Genomic DNA, 17231 nt, shown 5'->3' with positions numbered 1-17231 from the left:
TATAATATGGGACAGATTATTTACCATGCAGAAAATAAGAGTGAAAAGTAAAGATAGCTGTACAATTGTATCATTGGGGCATTCCAATAATAAAGCGCTACCATTTTGGAACAAGCGGAGGCACAGCCAATAGGTGTTGGCTGCCATATATTAATGCAGCCTTCAAGGCCACAATGGACGTTTGCCATGACTTTAAGGCAGAAATATAGTCCACTCCATGACAAGTGATAACAGTCCTTAAAGTGATTAACACAAAACAGACACAGGCTTAACATTTTTAAAAAAGTACAGCAAAGTGACAGCAAAGGCAACCAATTACTATTACGGCTAACACAGAATGCTCATTTTTCTGCAAATTCCAGTAGCAGTGACATCCAAAAGGAGGGACTAAAGACAGATCACTAAAGTGGATATTTATTCATTCACATTTGTGCCATCTACCATTATCAAGACCCAACCTTTTTGCTCCACTAGGTATGACCCATAACCTAAGAATGCCATAGAAGAAGGTAGGCTGGGCAGAAAGGAGATGGGTTTACACTTCATGGACATTGCAATTAAAATGGCTAATCCAGAAATGCCCAATTGAGTCTATCAAATGCTCTTTTCAGGAAGCAAGAGGTAGATCAGAAGTAGCCATTACATTTAGCTCCCCTCCATCATCTTACTCACCATATGAGCTATTCTTTCCTCTTAGACTCTAGTCCCCCATGTGCAGGTAACTCCTCATCAGCTCATCAATCTAAGCCAATACACTGCAGCACTTTCTGATATGCATTTCTTACAAAGAGAAGAAGGGTACACCTACAGCCGGTGGGAGGAAGCGCATGCAGTGGTTTGCACCTCACAGGAAGGGCATAAAAACCTGATGCTGATGCCTGCAGTGACCCTTGGACCAGAGTACGTGGCGTGGTCAGCACCCATCTCAATGGAAGTCGGAGAATTAAGCAATCGGCAGGTGCGGACAGAGCGGCGTGGATCCCAGACACATGAATGAGGTGTGTCACAGATGGCACTGGATCCACACAGAGTCGGAGAGACAGGTGAAGGGTTTTTCTTTTTCATTACAGGGGCCTAGGACTGTCCCAGTCTCTCTTGTTTTGTTACGACCCTCCACCCTAACCCAGGCATACATAACCCCCGGTTAGTACTACCAAATGTTGACCCCTACTGTCTACTAACTGGTTTGTACTACGGATGTTTCCTAAATGCCAGCTACCTAGGCTCCTTCAGGGACTTTCTAGTGCTGCCTACTCTAACAAAGGGTTGGTGTTTCATTGGGGACTGGGGTACAATAATTACAATAGTTTGAGTCAGGATATCCTCGGACGCCCACTCTCACCTCTCCCTCTCTACTCTGAGCACTCCTCGGTCACTCCTCCCTCCTTTCCGATGCCACATCAATCTTTCAATCCTCCCGATTTTGCCGCCCTCCTTGGATGCTATTTCACCTCCCACTCCACTTCACTACTCTTCTTCCCTGCTACTGCTCCCCTCCCTCCCATGACTATTCTCCTCCTCCCACTACTATTACTCTCCCCCTCCCACTACTATTACTCTCCTCCTCCCACTAGTACTTTTCTTCTCTCACTACTACTTTCCTCCTTCCACTACTATTCACCTACCACATCAAACATCTCACTTTTACTCTGTACCATTCACTTCACACTTGCTCCTTATTCTAAACGTTATACTCACTCACCACACAAACATGAACACTCACAATGGAGAACCACTTCCACACCTAAGCCAATATCTCACCTGCAACACAAATCTCACCCACAAGCCGTTGCTCCCTACTTCCTCCACATCTGACCTCACCCAAAAAAAACACACTTCCTCCGTTCTGTCCCCTGCTTAAATCCCCTCCTCCGGTGAGGATTGGTCACCTTTCACCAGCCAATCTGGCCCTGTCTTCCCCACCAGGGCGTGCATGCTGAGGGATATTTTTGAAAAAAGGGCTAAACCCTTGCCACCACCTCCACGCACACTCTCCACATGCTGCGATTGGCAGCCTGGGAGGGCAATGTTCATGTCCTTGTTAAGGGGCCCGCTTCATGGGATCTCCAGGTAAGCCCTCTACTTTTGTTCCCTGTTGGTCTAGGGCAGTGGTTTTCAAACCTTTCTATGCTGAGTCGCCCTATGAGTAAAAATATTGCTGCTGAGCCTCGCAGATGCCATATCTGCTATATTTTCTACTATAAGCCGTTACCATAATCACTTTTTGAAGAGCCTCGTGGCTCCCCGGGGCATCCTTTGGGCCTCCTAGGGGGCCACCCCCACAGTTTGAAGACCACTGGTCTAGGGTACCTTTTGGTGCTGTGTCCGCTTTCTAGTACAGCATGGGGGGTTGTCGTCATGGGTGGTTGTCCAGTGCAACAGGAGTTGTCCCTGTTGTGTATCACAGCAGTCGCAGATGTTTTCACTTTGCGGCTTTCTCTTTGCAGCTGCCTGGTAACTGTTTGGATCTTCTTCTGAGACAGGAGCTCTGCCATTAAGAGAAATACACCGGGCAGTTTCTGAGACAGGAGGCAAGGCTGGAGATAGTGGTCTGCAAGCAAACATACTGGCATAAAGGGGGAACAGGAACTGGGGACCTCTCTGATTTCACTGTCCAACTCAGGGATAGGACGGGTTCGGATCTCTCCTTACCCTTCTGTTCTTAGCTGAGTGGCGTACTCACCTCCTCTGGACAAGGCAAGGGTACTGTACTGGCCTTGTCACAGGTGTCACGCAAAGATTCTCTGTGGATGTGCATAGGCCAGGACAATTGAGAGACAGGATAGGCAAACGTTCCTGTAAAATACATCATCTTCGATCTCCCTCTTTCTCACTGTCACATAAGAGGAGGAGGGAGCCTACTATATCTAGGATCTCTCATGCAAAGAGATATGAGGAGAGCTCCCCTGAACCGTGTGGTAAAGGCTCCGAGGCGATACATATTAGGGTAAAAAGGAAGCACCCCTAGTGCCCAGTCCTTCCTAAATCCAAGGCTTCACTAAAGGACTTGATGGATAAGGCAATTTGTCAGGCACTTCAAAAGGAGCGAGTGGAAAAGCACCTGTTAGTGAGTCTGAAGAAGATGCAAATTCCTTTGCAAAGGGATGCTACATTTCTTGAGGAACTAGGCCAGCCCTTTTGTGCCACACCTGGGAAACATTAACATTTTCTACAGAAGAGACTGATCCTGATGATTAAGGAGATTGTCTTGGTTGGTATGACATTATGTGTGCATCGCAAGTACCAATTATCGACCATTTAAAAGATGAAGATAAGTGAATGGCAGGACCCACAGAAGATTGTCCTACCAACATTTATGTCCAAAGGAATAAGGAGATTGGGGATCTTGCTCCCCTTGGGTAAAGACTGTGTATCTGTGCGTTCTGTCAGAGGCACTCGCTTTGATAGGTTGTCTGGGCCTTATGCCCAAAGTCAGCTCTTCTTTACATCATCAACAAGACATAGTGCGTCCAACTTTGGGCTGATCATCTGGTTCTGAGGAGGAAAAGAAATTAACCCTACAGGTTGTACGGCTGGCACACATGGAATGAACTAAGGAGTTCAGTACGTGTGAAAATCTGTTATATGGTCTCAGGAAGATGGGGGTAAGCCTGCTGCATCCACTCTTATTTTCTGGATCAGACTGGTGATTATGAAAGCTTACAATCTGGCAGGTCTCTTGCTCCCTATCATGGTTCATGAAAGTACCACTAGGGGTAATACAGCAACTTGGGCTTATATGATGGGGGATGTCATGACCACCATTTGTCGGGCAGGAACATGGGATTGTCCGTCGACTTCTCTGAAGCACTTTAAGTTGGCTCTTCCAGGGGTGAGAGATGTCAATGTGTGCATTTTAGTTCTGGGATCTGTATAATCATAAATTAGGCATTTGGTTCACACAATAAACCTTCACCTTTTTGCAGTATATTATAGTGAACTTGTGGTTTGTACTTTGGGGACCTGTCTTCAACAATAGCTGTGGTATGTCCTTGTATGTTGAGGAAAGAGATGAGAGGGAAGCTGAAGGTAATGCCTTGATTACAAAGGGTAATCCTTATTACATCAGCTATTGTACCTCCTCACCTTACTCACACCATGCCCACCCACACATTGGATCAGCAGGCCCCACTGCCTGAGGTAAGGCAGAAAGTGCCATCGCAGAAGTACCTATTTGTTGGCTCAGATAGATGAGCTGTAGGGAGAACTCTCGCGAGGAGGGACTGGAGTCTAAGGAAAAGGTTTTCTACAGTGAGGAAGGAATACCCAATATGGTTTGTAAGGTGGCGAGAGCTGATTATCTGACATAATGGGGGTTACCCTTTACAGTCTAGTCATGTAGTACAATGCTCTGGGCCATAGAATACATGGAAACAGGAAAGGAGCATCCTTTGGGTAAGAGTGTAAACAATGGAAAGGGGCCACTCACTGATAAGTCTCAGAAATATATCAGAATGTTCCTGTACCTGAGCCAGGGCTAAGGCTATGTTCATCTTCCGATATAAAAACCGGGTCCACCAAACTCGGGTTCGGCTCTTTTTCCTTCCTCAAACACAAGTCATCATTAAGAAATGGAAACCCTGCTGAAAAATATAAGAACTGTAAGATATTGCACAATGAACATCATTATATGACACGCACAGGAAATGTATTGTTTAAACTAACAATATTGTTCCCAAGAGAACATGATTTACAAATGTTTTGTAGGATGCAATATTCCGTTTCTATAGTGGTGAGTCACTTTAATCTCTTTAATCAAGCTGCCATTTTAGGCTTCAATCAGCGTGTGGTGCCATTCTCCAAACCTCTCAATCACACCTCACATTTTCAGCCAATGGCATGGTCAATTTATTTGTATTTTTTATATTGACATTTTTATTGAATTTCACAGAAAGGTGCACAAGCCACCATAACAGCAACCATTAGACACCACCAACTGTTCAAATATGCGTATCATCTCTGCACCCCATTTCCCCACCTCTCACCCCACCCTCCTCCCCCTCCAACATAAACACAACTAAGCGTTTTGAACATCCACCATAATACTTCTTCAATGTTTGTCTCCACCTCGTTGAGGTCACTTCACAGCATGATACGATATGATAATATGATATGGCATTTATAACACGCCTATACATAAGTGTTTCAAGGCACGACGAGGCAAGGGAGGGGGAACAGAGGGAAGACAGACAACAACCTTACTAGGCCAGGTGAGATTGAGATGGCGCAAGTGCAGGGGAGGGGGGAAAGGGAAAGTGCAGGAGGAAGGTGGAGGGGTTAGTGCAGTACATATGATCAACAGTAATAAATTAATGGAATAAATAAATAGTTAGTGCAGGCATCAAGTATCAAGAGCTGGTGGGGGCTGTAGGGAAACAGAAAAAGCCCCCAAGTGCAGGGGTTGCCCGGGAGGCAGTGCAGGTGTGCAGCTGCTGGGGAAGGGGACCTGGGCCCGAGAACAGGGGGTAGGCAGGTGACCAGTGCATTTTCAGTCTGGAGTTCAGCAGTGAGAGGAGGAGAGGAGAGAGGAGGAGGCGGCATCTACAAGATACATCATACATGAGATTAATACTCAACTCTGAGTATGCCGCATACTCCCAAGCCGACCACCCCTCACCCCTCCCATGAATTTATTACAAAATCGTAGCCACTCCCACTCCAATACTGAACTTCCCACATAGAGAGCAGCTGTGATTTTCTCCATGAGGTAAACATCCTTAGCCTTGGCCATCCATTTACCCATATCCGGTAGTTGCTCCTTTTTCCAGTATCTTGCCAGGCATGCCCTGGCTGCAACCAGCAGAAAATGGGCCATGTGAGGCAGAGCTTTACATCCTCCCTCCTGTCTTTCCAGGCCAAATAATATCAGCATCAGGTCTATGCAACGGTCGACTCCCTCCACTTCCTTGATCCATCCCAGGCTCTCTACCAAGAATATCTGCACCTTCTGACATCCCCACCACATGTACCAATAGTCAGCTCTTAACCCACAACCGTGCCAACAAAACAGACTCACCGATGGAAACATTTTAGAGAGCCACACTGGATCATAATGCCAGTGGTGTAACAGTTTCATACATTTTATACTGGCATGCTATAGTGGTCTTAAATGCTCTCCTACACCTTTTCTACCCATAGGCGTTCACCCAGCTCCACGCCCAGGTTTCTCTCCCACTTTAGGCAGAGCCCTTCCACACTACTGGCCCCTGCTGTCACCAGTGCCATATAGAGCTGTGAAATTAGTCCCTTCATCTCCTCCTGCGTGTCTAGAATCTTTTCGTTTATGGTGAGTTCCCTTTGTATCGACTCCCTCCATTTCTCTGCCGTAAACACCCCCTTCAGCCTCAAATATAGGAAGACTGACAACTTCCAAATATTCAATGATGCTCCAGCTCTTGGATCGTGATGAAGCACCCTTCACCCACAACAGTCCAACTCTGGTCAGCCCCGCTGCGAAACAGGCCAGATAGCTCTCCAGTTCTGGGATGTCGTCCCTTATCACTGGGGCCCATAGATGGCTCAATGACGATGGCCACGCATTGACCCCTTTCATCGCCGAGCCTCTTCTCCACACCTCCCACAACACTCCCAATATGAGATGTTCTCTGATCCTTCTGGGGACCCTTTCTCTCGGGACCCAAAGCCACTCTCCTACCGTTGCTGGGCACAGATGACAATTCTTCAGATAAATCCACTGTTTGTCCAGGTGTTCCCGAAGGTGTGGCACCAATCCCCTCAATTGGGTAACTTTATACTACAGCATAAGGTGTGGGAGGCCCACACTCCTTAGGTAACACCAGGGTATCCTAGGCAATAATTGGTCTTTGCCCCTGCCAGAGGAACCGAAACATCCGCCCCTTAGCTTCTCTCAGCAGCAGCTCCGGTACTCTCACTGGTAACATCTGGAACATATATAAGACCCTCGGGAGGAGACTAATTTTTTGGGCATTCAAGTGGCCCATCCATAAGTATATTTACCCCACACCACAACGTCCCCATATAATCTTTCCAGTAGGGTGGGTAGTTAGGGCCACTTAAGTCCTCCAGAGATCTAGTGAAATTCATGCCTAGGTGATGCATGCTCTCTAATTGAACTTCCATCCCCAATGGTCGAAGGACCTCGTCATTCCTTTGACCATCCTCATCAAATGGGAACAGGACAGACTTTTGACGATTCATCCTAAACCTGGAGAAGGACCCGTATTCCTCAATCAATGCCATAGCTGCCAATACCGAACCATGTCGGTTACTCAGATGTAAAAGAATATCATCTGCATATAGTCCCAACTTGAACTCCCTGTCTCCGACCTGGATTCCCTCCACTTGGGGGAGCTTCCTTAATTGTTCACCCAAGGGCTTCATGGACAGAGCAAATAACAGGGGTGAGAGCGGGCATCCCTGCCTCGTCCCCCTTTGCAACTCAACTACCCTTGAGAGTTTCCAGTGCCAAAGGATTAGAGTATAGTGCTTTGATTCAGTTCAAAATGCTAGTCTCAAATCCATACTTCTGCATAACCCCATATAGGAAAGCCCCAGTCTATTCTATTGAAAACCTTCTCAGCGTCCAGGGCCAGCAGTGTGGGATTGCCCCCTGATCCCTCGCTGCATCCATGAGGTGTAGTGTCTTCCGTAGTGTGTCTGCACCCTGCCTGTCTTCCCATGATAAATCCCACCTGGTCCGAATGCACCAAGCGGCATTCAGAAGGCCAACACTCTCGTAAAGATTTTAGCATCCACATTTAAGATCGATATGGGTCGATATGACTTGCAGCTTTGTGGCGTATAGGCGCCCCCTCGGACATGTTGACGGTAAAAGAACCTTCCGGTCCCTCAGCACTGTCACCGGGATGATCTATTGACCCCTCGGCCTGTAGCCTCAGTACTTGTGCTGGTACCAAGACCTGAGCAGTCCCTTCTCCTTCGGAATTACAGATATCAACGCCCATCGAAAGGAAGCAGGTGTCCTCCCTGTTTCCAGAATATGATTATAAAGTTAGTTTCACCATGTGGGGGAGCAATTCACTAGCCAGAGCTTTAAAAAAAAACTACTGTGTACCCATTGTTCCCCGGGGCCTTCCCCATCTTCATCCACTGAATGGCCAGCAGCACCTCACTCTGGGAAATGGGGTCCTCGAACTCACTCACCTCCACCCCATTGAGCCGAGGTAGGAAAACCTTCTGTAAATATTGCTCAAGGTCCTGTTCCTTGACCACCCCTTCTACATTATATAGGTCCTCATAAAATGCAGCAAACTCTTGAGCAATTTCTCCTGATGTGGAGTGTATGGTTCCTCGGGCAGCCTCAATCCCCGCTGTTAGGGAGGATTCTCAAAAATGTGCTCATTCCCTTCATCTTAGAGACCCCCAGCCACTTTGCTGGATTTTGAGGATTTTTTACCTGGAGAGAGTGTGACCCTTTTTTCCCACTCTCTCATGTTTTTTGAAATGTGTTTTACTCTTGTGTTTTCCTTGGTTAGGGAGTTTTAGACAACTCCATAGCCATCATCTTTTCATGTTTGGCACACAGCACCCTCAGTGCAGTGGCACATGGAAGCCTTCCAGACTTTCCCAAGGTTTAAATACCTTCTCTGGGATAAATTACTGTTTCCCCGAGAAAGTAAAGTGAAATTGACTTTACTAGTCTTTTCAAATTCCTAGACCCAGCACACCCTATCTTACTATAGAGTGCTGGAGGGGTTAGTTAGTATCCCCTGTGTCTAAATACTCATGTAGCAGTCAAATGCTAACCTTTCCTATCAAAATGGCTGGTGGCAGTGGTTTTACAACGAACTACCATGATTTTTCCCAACCGCGAACACCAGTAGTGTTAAATCACGGGAGCCATGTTTTTCAAGATGGCGTCTGAGACCCTTTTTATTTAAACAGGTCCCGGTCTTCTTTTTTCGCCATTTCTTTATGGAAAAGTCCTTCTAGAGTTTTGCTCTGCGCACCAAACCAGGTTTGGTTACTTTGTTCATTTGCCTTTGGCAGGTTTCAGGACTGAAGGCTGCCTCTGGCGCCCGAGTGTCTGGGGTGGGCAGGAAGTGAGGGAGGTGCCCGAAACCCACTGTGCTTAGTCTCCTAGGAGACCCAAATGCACTCTGGTATGATTGGCAGCTGACTGTCCAGCAAGGACAGCCACCCTGCTGGGTGAGTGACAGTTAGGCTGGAATTAATGGGAGAGAACTGAATAAAAGGTGAGTCTCTTGGCTTGGAAGGCAGGGTCGACCATTTGAACGAAAGAACCGAAGACGAGCTTGAAGAGGACGGCTGTTGCAACTCCTGGACCATTGGTTTGCCTGGTGAAGCCCTGCTGCAGGTCCAGATCACTAGTTGCTGGGACCAATTAACTCGACACTGAGCCACCTGGATACCATTCTCGGAGCGGGTTGTATTTTCCTCAGAGTGCTGCAGGAAACCGAATAACAAGGGAGAGGGACACCAGTTTGTGTGCTTTACTACAGCTACCGGAATAGAAGATTTGCCAGTGCCAGCTTTTTGACCAGTCCCAGTGCAGTGCAGGAGTCCCCCGACGTCCTCCCTCTTGTCCCCACGACTGAGGCTCAGGAACAGCGAGATCGGCAGGAACTGCCAGGAACAGAAGTCTTCAGCTGCATCTTTTTCTTCATTTGTAAGGTACTGTGAAACGAGACAGAGTACTTACCTCTCGCAGTGAAAGTGCTTGAAACTTCTGCAACTAGCAGGCCTAATCAGCTTGTGAACCAACATATAATTCTTCTCGTTACAAACTACTCCTGAAAACTTCTACAGAGACTATACCATTTACTTACCAGAACCGTTTTTTTCCTATTCAAGACTTTAGCCCATTGAGTTTGGCCTAGCCTATTGAATTGAATGGACTCTTCTGGTGAACTCAAAGTATCTGCACTCTAGAAGAAACTTGTAATTTTATTATGTTCTGAACCTATTCCTTTTTGCTCCTCCTTCAAAGTATTCTGAATGCCATTTTGCTCCTCCTTCAAAGTAGTCTGAATGCCTCAGAAACTTAATGAGCATATTATTGAAGTATAAATGTGTATGATATCTAACTGCCTCCTTCTAGTGAATGTGTTATAACTGACTGTTGTATAAATTAATAAGTGTTTAACCAAGACATCTTGAGTAAGAGTTTGTTTGGACCCCTGTGATTGTAGACCTCTGTGTAACATCATTATAGCTCACATTCCCTCTTGAGGTAAGCTTGGCTACTAAGCTCTGCTACCAAAAACTGTGTAGTACAGACTTATACCAAAGGTTGTTTTTGCTTACACCTGTAGTCATAGTTGTGTGTAGTGGTCCCAAAGGGTACTGCATACAAACTCTGCCCAACACCTGCCACCCAACGATCAGCCCTTTGTCCAAGGAGGCGCGGCGTCTCCTTTTTCATACTATCGTTGTCAAAGAAATTGTAACTGGGACACCACCTTGCCCACCTCCAATTCCCTAAACTTCTGCCTTTTATCCATTGCGTCCTTGAGCTGTTCCCTCTCCGAGCTGACTCCCCACTGTCCACCCCTACTTTCCCGAAAAATCTCTGCCTGGGCCTACCGGAAAAACTGCAACTGGCCCACAGTGATCTGCAACCCTTCCATTGGGCCCGAAGCGAACATTGCTCTGCCGTCTGCCCTCTTCCAAACCTTCAAATCTCCCAAACGTAACCTCTTGTGCAGGAGGATGCTCACTCCACCTTTTTTAACCACTCCAAGGCCCAAAAGCCTGCCCAACCTGTCCCCCTGGTATACGTCTTGCCTCCCCCGAAATCAACCTTGTTTCTTGCACTACCCAGGTATCCAGTCCACGGTTTCGGAACTCCCTCGCCACCAATGAACGCATAGCAGGTGAGTTCAGACCTTTCACATTGAGGGTCCCCACTCGGAGCATATCAGCCAGCCCCCCTGTGTCACTACAAACCATTGCCGCTCTAACTCCAACTAACTTTCCATACCTCTACCTCCAGTGGAAATGACATACCCAACTTGAGAAAAAAAAACTTCCTCTGACCCCCTCCAACCAAATTCCCAAACACCTCCCTCTTCCTTCCCTCCCTCGCCACCCTTACCCTGCCCAATTTCCTCCAGAGTAAAGATACCCATTATAGAATTGGCCACCAAAGGTAACTTACCCTGCTTCCCACCCCCAGATCACTACAGCCAGTCTCCCCTCTGAACCAAAGTTCTTGTCGATCCCTCAGTATCATCACATCGAAATGTACACCCCAATACCCCCTTCAGAGTCACTTCACCGGAGGTGGGGAATTCAGTTTCTTGAACTTTCTGTCACCTGGCATTTTCCTCTTCGAGAGGAACTTGTTTCTTTGTTCCCGGTCCATGGGCGCCCTCTCACTCTCCTTTTGCGTTTCCAGGACCGCCTCCATGCCAGGTCTCGCAGCACTTACTGTGCATCTTGGCCACTGGTAATCCTATAGTTGTATCTCCACGTTCAAAGGACAGAGCAAAAGAAAAGGCCCAGTGGTATCGGATCCCCTTCTTGAACAACCACTGCATGAGAGGGCGACCGTCTCTCCGACGGGACAAAGTGAGCCCGGAGAGGTCCTGGAACACACTGACTGAATCTCCATCATATTGAAAACTCCCCATGTGCTTCACCGTCTCCAAGACTTCCATTTTCTCACTGTACCTGAGGAAGCAGACCACAATAGATCTCGGGCCCTTTCCCCCACTGCCACCTCTTCTGTGGGCCCTCTCAAGTTGGACATCCTTTCCTCCTTGTGACAAGAAGATAATGTTAATCAGGTCATGGACTTTTTGGGCTGCCTCTGCCAGTATCTCTCCTTTCTGTTCCCTCATCCCTAGGATGCGTAGGGTATTCGGGTGCTCTCTATTCTGGAGGTCATCAAGCTTCAAGAGGGTATCTCCTTCCCTCGTTTCCAGATCGGTCAACCTGCCCTCATATTTCATGTCTGTGAGGTCCACTTGCAAGTGATTATTTTTAACCCCCTCCATCTTGTCTTCAGCTTCTCCAGCCCCCCCGACTTCAAGTCCAAGGTGGAGGCCTGAATGTCACTCCTGATAGCCTTAATTTCTTGGAAAATGGCCTTCAGGTTGTCCCTTGTTAAGTGTGGTGAGCCTCCTCTCTCCTCAGCATCTCGTCTGTTGCCCACTGATTCCCCAGGTTCCATCCTGGACTCCCTTCAAAAGCGCTGCAAGGCCTAGAACCCCGTAGGTACTCCCTTCTCCAGCTTCTCCAGGCTCCCTTGTCCTCCGTAGGCATCAGCACTTGCTCTACCTGGCTATGCTCCTTCCTTGTGGTGTCCCACTGAGGCACTGATCCAATGCTACAGGGGCCGTGCACCACAACAACGCTCCTGTGCTCTCAGTCCGTCGGCCTCAGCCAGGCCACGTTCAAGCACCTCCACATGACCCCACACTTCCAGGAACTCCTGGCCGGCTCCCCCCTTGGGCACCCTCTGCTGCTTCCCACTGTGCTCTGCGGCTGCTCCAATACCTACTGGCTCAGTGACTTGTGCGGGTAATGGCCTTCCAGGCTATCTTCCACACTGCAGCATCGGAGTATCCCCCCGCCACCAAGGCCTCACCTGCAGCGGGTACGGATTATCTCCCGGTGGGTGCAGGGCTACCAAGACTCTCCCTTTCACGCTGTCGAGATCGTCGTGGCTCTTCTCTCCGGAGATTCGCCACCTGCTGGCTCACCCAGACCACCTCAGAGCATGGCTCTGGAACGCAGGTCTGCTCCCCCAGCCGTAGGCTCACAGCCGCACTTAGGTCCTTCTCAATGCAGTGTCCCAGCTGCAAGACTCTGCCACTGTCCTGGGCCACCCAACCAAAACGGGGCCTGTGACGCAGCTTCCGCTCGGTCTCCCGCCACTCTACCTCACCTGCCACACCAGCCAAACTGTGGCCATGTAACTCTGCCTCTGGACTCTCAGGAGCACCCTCAACCCTCACAGTGGTGCTCCCTTGGGCAACAGGAGGCATACGTGTTAGGAGAAAAGCTTCTTAAATCAAATACAGGACATTAATCGGCAGAGCTCAGCTTCACGTGGCCATCATGGTCCGCGGCCCCTGGTGGTCTCCGTCAATTTTTTAAAAAAATACTTTATTTGTTTTTTCAGTTTGACAGATTGCTGTCATATATATATAATAAGTATACATTGGCCACATGGTGGTATTTCAGCGATAAAGCTGCAGAAATACCACCAAACACAGATTTACCGTTACTGCCACTTGGTCCGGATGAATTACCACCAGATAATAAGTGGTGGTTTTGTGGTGTTAGTCCCCATTTATGGAATCCATAAGACTACATGGGGATTTCGGCAGAATTACCTCCAGCATTTTACTGGAGATTTTTCCTCCACCCGACCGCCAAAACCATAGTTGGGGGGTGCGGTAATGCGTTGGTAATGCATCACTGATGATTTTAGCCGCACCGCTCAACTTGTAATGAGCCCCCACTGTGCATTGTGTCTAAGGTATAAGCAGCTGTATCTCTAGAAATCCTTAATACAGAGAATATCAGGACCTATGCTTGACAGATGATGAGCTAGTGGTGTCGGGATGGAAGGTCTGGTTTTCACCCACACATTGTTAGGGAGAATTCTCTCTTTAGGCTGAATTTCCTAACCTAGTGAGTCCCCCAGCAGCTTTGCTGGATTTCTGGAGTTTGTTTTTTTCCTCCTGCCAAGAGTGAGACTCTTTTTTCTCCCACTCTTGGACATGATTTATGGTATTCCTTTGACTGGTAATGTATTTTATGGGTTATGGGGTCCTTTACTCCATAGGGTCTCATGTGTTTTTCCTATGTGTGTTACACAGCACCCTCCGTGCAGTAACACAGGGGTGTCATAGTGACACTCCACCATAGACTCCATACCCTGTGACTGACTACTGTCTCCCGGGGCATGTAAAGTCACCATTGGCTTTACTAGTCCCAAATTGCTAACAGAAACCAGTACAAACCATCATATTGTGGACGTACTGGTCGGGGCAATTCGATTGCCCCGGGGTCTGTTAGTCGAGGGGGCACGTCTCCGTCCCCCCTGATCGAGTTTTGGCTGGTGGCAGTGGAAACTACTTTTTATATTCAACCGTGAATATTTTCCTATGGGATTTTCCCATTGTTCGAGGCTACCAACTTTCATTATTTAATTCTCATAGCCTCGAACATACCGCCGGTTTATTTAATTAATATTAATTCTCCGGTTGGTATTTTTTGTTCTCTTCTGTGACTCCAACCCAAGTCGAGCCCTTTGTTCCACTTTTTGGCGGGCTTCTCCAAAGAAGCCTCCAAAAGTGGTGCCACTCTGTCTGGGTACCACAGGGGGTGCGAGAGGGGGTTTAGGCACCCTGGACTGAGTTACCTTGGTAACTCAAGTCGCACTCTTGTGTGATTGGCGCAAGTGGTGAGCCGGCCGGCTCACCACTTAGCATGTTTGAGTGGCAGCTAGGCTGAGTGAATGGGGGTTTTCTGCATAAAAGCAGGGCTTTGGGGACTGGAACTTCAGAAGTCGCCACAGGACCTGAGAATCCGACGAGGGAGAAGCTGAACCAACCTACCATGACGACACCACCGGTGGAGCCCTGCAGAACCTACTCACCACTTCCCGACGACAGAGAAGATCTCTCGGCTGGAGAGGCTTCTTCCCCTGACTGATGGGCACAACCAGTTTACCTTTCTTTCTTCGCACCCCAGCCCGGTTTGTGGTCGAATTGCCCGTGCCAAGCACCCTGGCAGCCGGATAGCCACTCACCACTGAACCGCGAATCACCGGACCGCTCCTTGTACCTGAGAAACTCCGCGCCTGGTTTCTTCCCTGGCAGTGCAACGGATTCCTGTCTTCCTCCACGACGAGATCCTCTCTTCCCCTGGACGAAGCACCGACTTGCATCCGCTGCCAGGAACAACTGCCCCCGCTGGAGCGTTCTCACCACTTTAAGGTACTGTGTCCGCCAGGCCTCCCTTTCTAAAGATTGCAACAAGGTAATATTAACTCCTTAACCTTCTGGACTGGGCCGGCCGCCTTGACCCTCTAACTGGTCCCTTTCTTTGGTCCAACTCCTTTTTGAACCTCTACAAGACTTTCGTGCACTGCAACCGTGTGACCTTGGACACATTTCGTTTGGATCCTCTGAAAGTGGGTCCGGCCTCTTGAACTCTAACTTCACGGTTTTACTTTGCCTTCCTCTCTTGTTATGTTCTGATAAAAGTGTTGGGATCTGTTTCAACTTGTTCTCTGCTTTTCTCTCCCTTTTAAAAAATGAACTATTAGAGTGCCATCTACGTTAAGCGCTCACCGCTGTCTGAAAATAAGTGGGGTTTTACTTAAGACTTGTCTAATATTCTTTTAAGGGAGTGTATATCTTTTAGTGACCGTGTTTTTGAATTGCTTACTATTAGTGCCTGTGTGTTTTTCTAGATGTGGTTTTAAATAAATAATTATATCTCTTTTACACCAAGCCCTGGTCAGTGTTTACTTGTTCTACTGTGTTCTCTTGACCTATTGTGAATACTCTGTATACTGCCTAACTCTTCTTGAGGGAAGTCTGACTGCTCAGCCACAGCTACCAAGTGAATCTGTGTGGTACAGACTGCTACCAAGTGGGTTTACTGCCAAACACCTGTAGTCCTAAATCTTTTGCAGTGGTCCCAGAGGGAACTGCACAGGTTTCTGCCTAACACACATTATTTGATCACCTTTGGGTATCTTTGTTTTTCGACCTTTACATTGCAGATTTTGAGTTATCTACGTAGATAGCTTACAATGTTTCAAGGTCGTCTTTTGGGTGGGCACAATTCCTCATAGGCCTCTTCTTTCTGACTGCACTTTGTAATGTCCATTATCCAGTAGGATAGAGTGGGAGCGGTGGGTTGTATCAATGATTTGGAAATATTCCTGCACGCTATAAGATATGCAAAATTAACAACTCGACGGATAAACTGTGCTAGTGGACATGAGCAGCCTAACAAGCACAACAATGGCTCCCCAGGTATTACCTCTCCCACCATCACAGCAATCTCCCACATCACGTTGTCCCAGAAGGTTTCTACCAGATGAACAAAGTCTGCACCTTATGCTTTGCATTTCACACATGACCCCAAGGATGTCAGGTTGAGTTTTTTGATTTTGTGCGGGGTGTAATATGCCTGATGTAGGTAGCTGAAGTGCAGTAGTCTATGGGCCTCATTACGACCCTGCAGGTCCGCTAACAACGGTGCCTGTAGGCTCACTGGCACTGTTGTTACCGGAACGACAGAGTACAAGTCTGCGAGCCGGATGCCTTTCCACCCGCCAGGTGTAACCTGGCAGGGAGAACGGCACCTGCTCGAAGACTTAGATGGAAGCACCGGCACTGTTGCAGACGTGAGGGGCGAATCGAGGCGGTCAGTGATATATTTTTTGTAGATGGTTAAAGGCCCATGTAATGATCTTTACTGGGTCCAGTGATCGAGTTGTCATGTGCGGTGTAGAGAAAAGTGTAGATTGTAGATTTACCTGGTGTGATTTGATTTGTTCTAGTCTTAAATTTTGCAATCACACCAGTGTCTTATACCAGTGTATTGCCTGTTGTGTTTGAGACACTAGGTAGTATAGTCTGCAGTTGGCAACATTTAGGCTGACCTGAAGAATAGTCAGTGTCAGAATATTCCAGCTAACTTTGGCTTTCTTAACAGACCATACTAAAGTTTGCATCAGTGATCAGATTTCTTTAAATAAAGTCATTGGAAGGCGCATGGGATGTTATTGAAGAGGTATAAACATTTTGGTAGTAGGACTGTTTTCCCATAATTGAAATTGGACGCTTGGGCCAGCACTTGACTTTTTCACGAGTCGATTGTAGTGCGGGTCATAGTTGTGGTGGAAGAGTATGGAAGTTTGGGGTGCTAAATTGTTACCCAGTTATCTGCCAACTGTCAGACACCAACGGAACCCAAAGTCTTGGCCCACTTTCTGCGTAGAATTTATTAATGGGGAAATCCTAGATTTAGACCGATTTATCTGCAGGACCGAAATCAGGCCAAAGTTATTAACATTCTCAACTACTGGTTCCAAATTAGTTTTTGGATTTGTATATAGAGCAAGAGATCATCCTCATATAGGGAGGTTAGGATTTTCTGTGAGTACAGTGTACTCTGCTTTAAGGTGTGTGGGGAGCGCGTTGTCTGGCGTCTTATCTGTGTCAAGTGTCTTCCCCAGAGAGTGCTGAACCAAGGGCAATAAAGCACAAAGTGTTTATACCAGAGCGGATGCT

At 47.6% G+C, this 17231-nt stretch overlaps 1 protein-coding gene across 4 annotated transcripts in view; it reads right to left on the bottom strand.

Moving 5' to 3' along the window:
* LOC138510516 (zinc finger and SCAN domain-containing protein 5C-like) overlaps window positions 1-17231 on the bottom strand; it is a 143221-nt gene that overhangs the window by 32096 nt on the left and 93894 nt on the right. For 2 of the 4 annotated variants that reach the window (XM_069626222.1, XM_069626223.1), the window contains one exon: window positions 4467-4583. In XM_069626222.1, the coding sequence (XP_069482323.1) occupies window positions 4467-4583 (117 nt within the window). Of the gene's footprint in view, window positions 1-2310; window positions 2489-4466; window positions 4584-17231 lie in introns of all 4 variants that reach the window. The other 2 variants (XM_069626225.1, XM_069626224.1) reach the window with 2 other exon arrangements.

This window comes from Ambystoma mexicanum, chromosome 6p, assembly GCF_040938575.1.
Source record: "Ambystoma mexicanum isolate Mex_15411 chromosome 6p, UKY_AmexF1_1, whole genome shotgun sequence".
Taxonomy (NCBI): Eukaryota; Metazoa; Chordata; class Amphibia; order Caudata; family Ambystomatidae; genus Ambystoma; species Ambystoma mexicanum.
The sequence above is the reverse complement of the archived record's forward strand: the minus strand, read 5'-3'. Positions and strand labels throughout refer to the sequence as shown.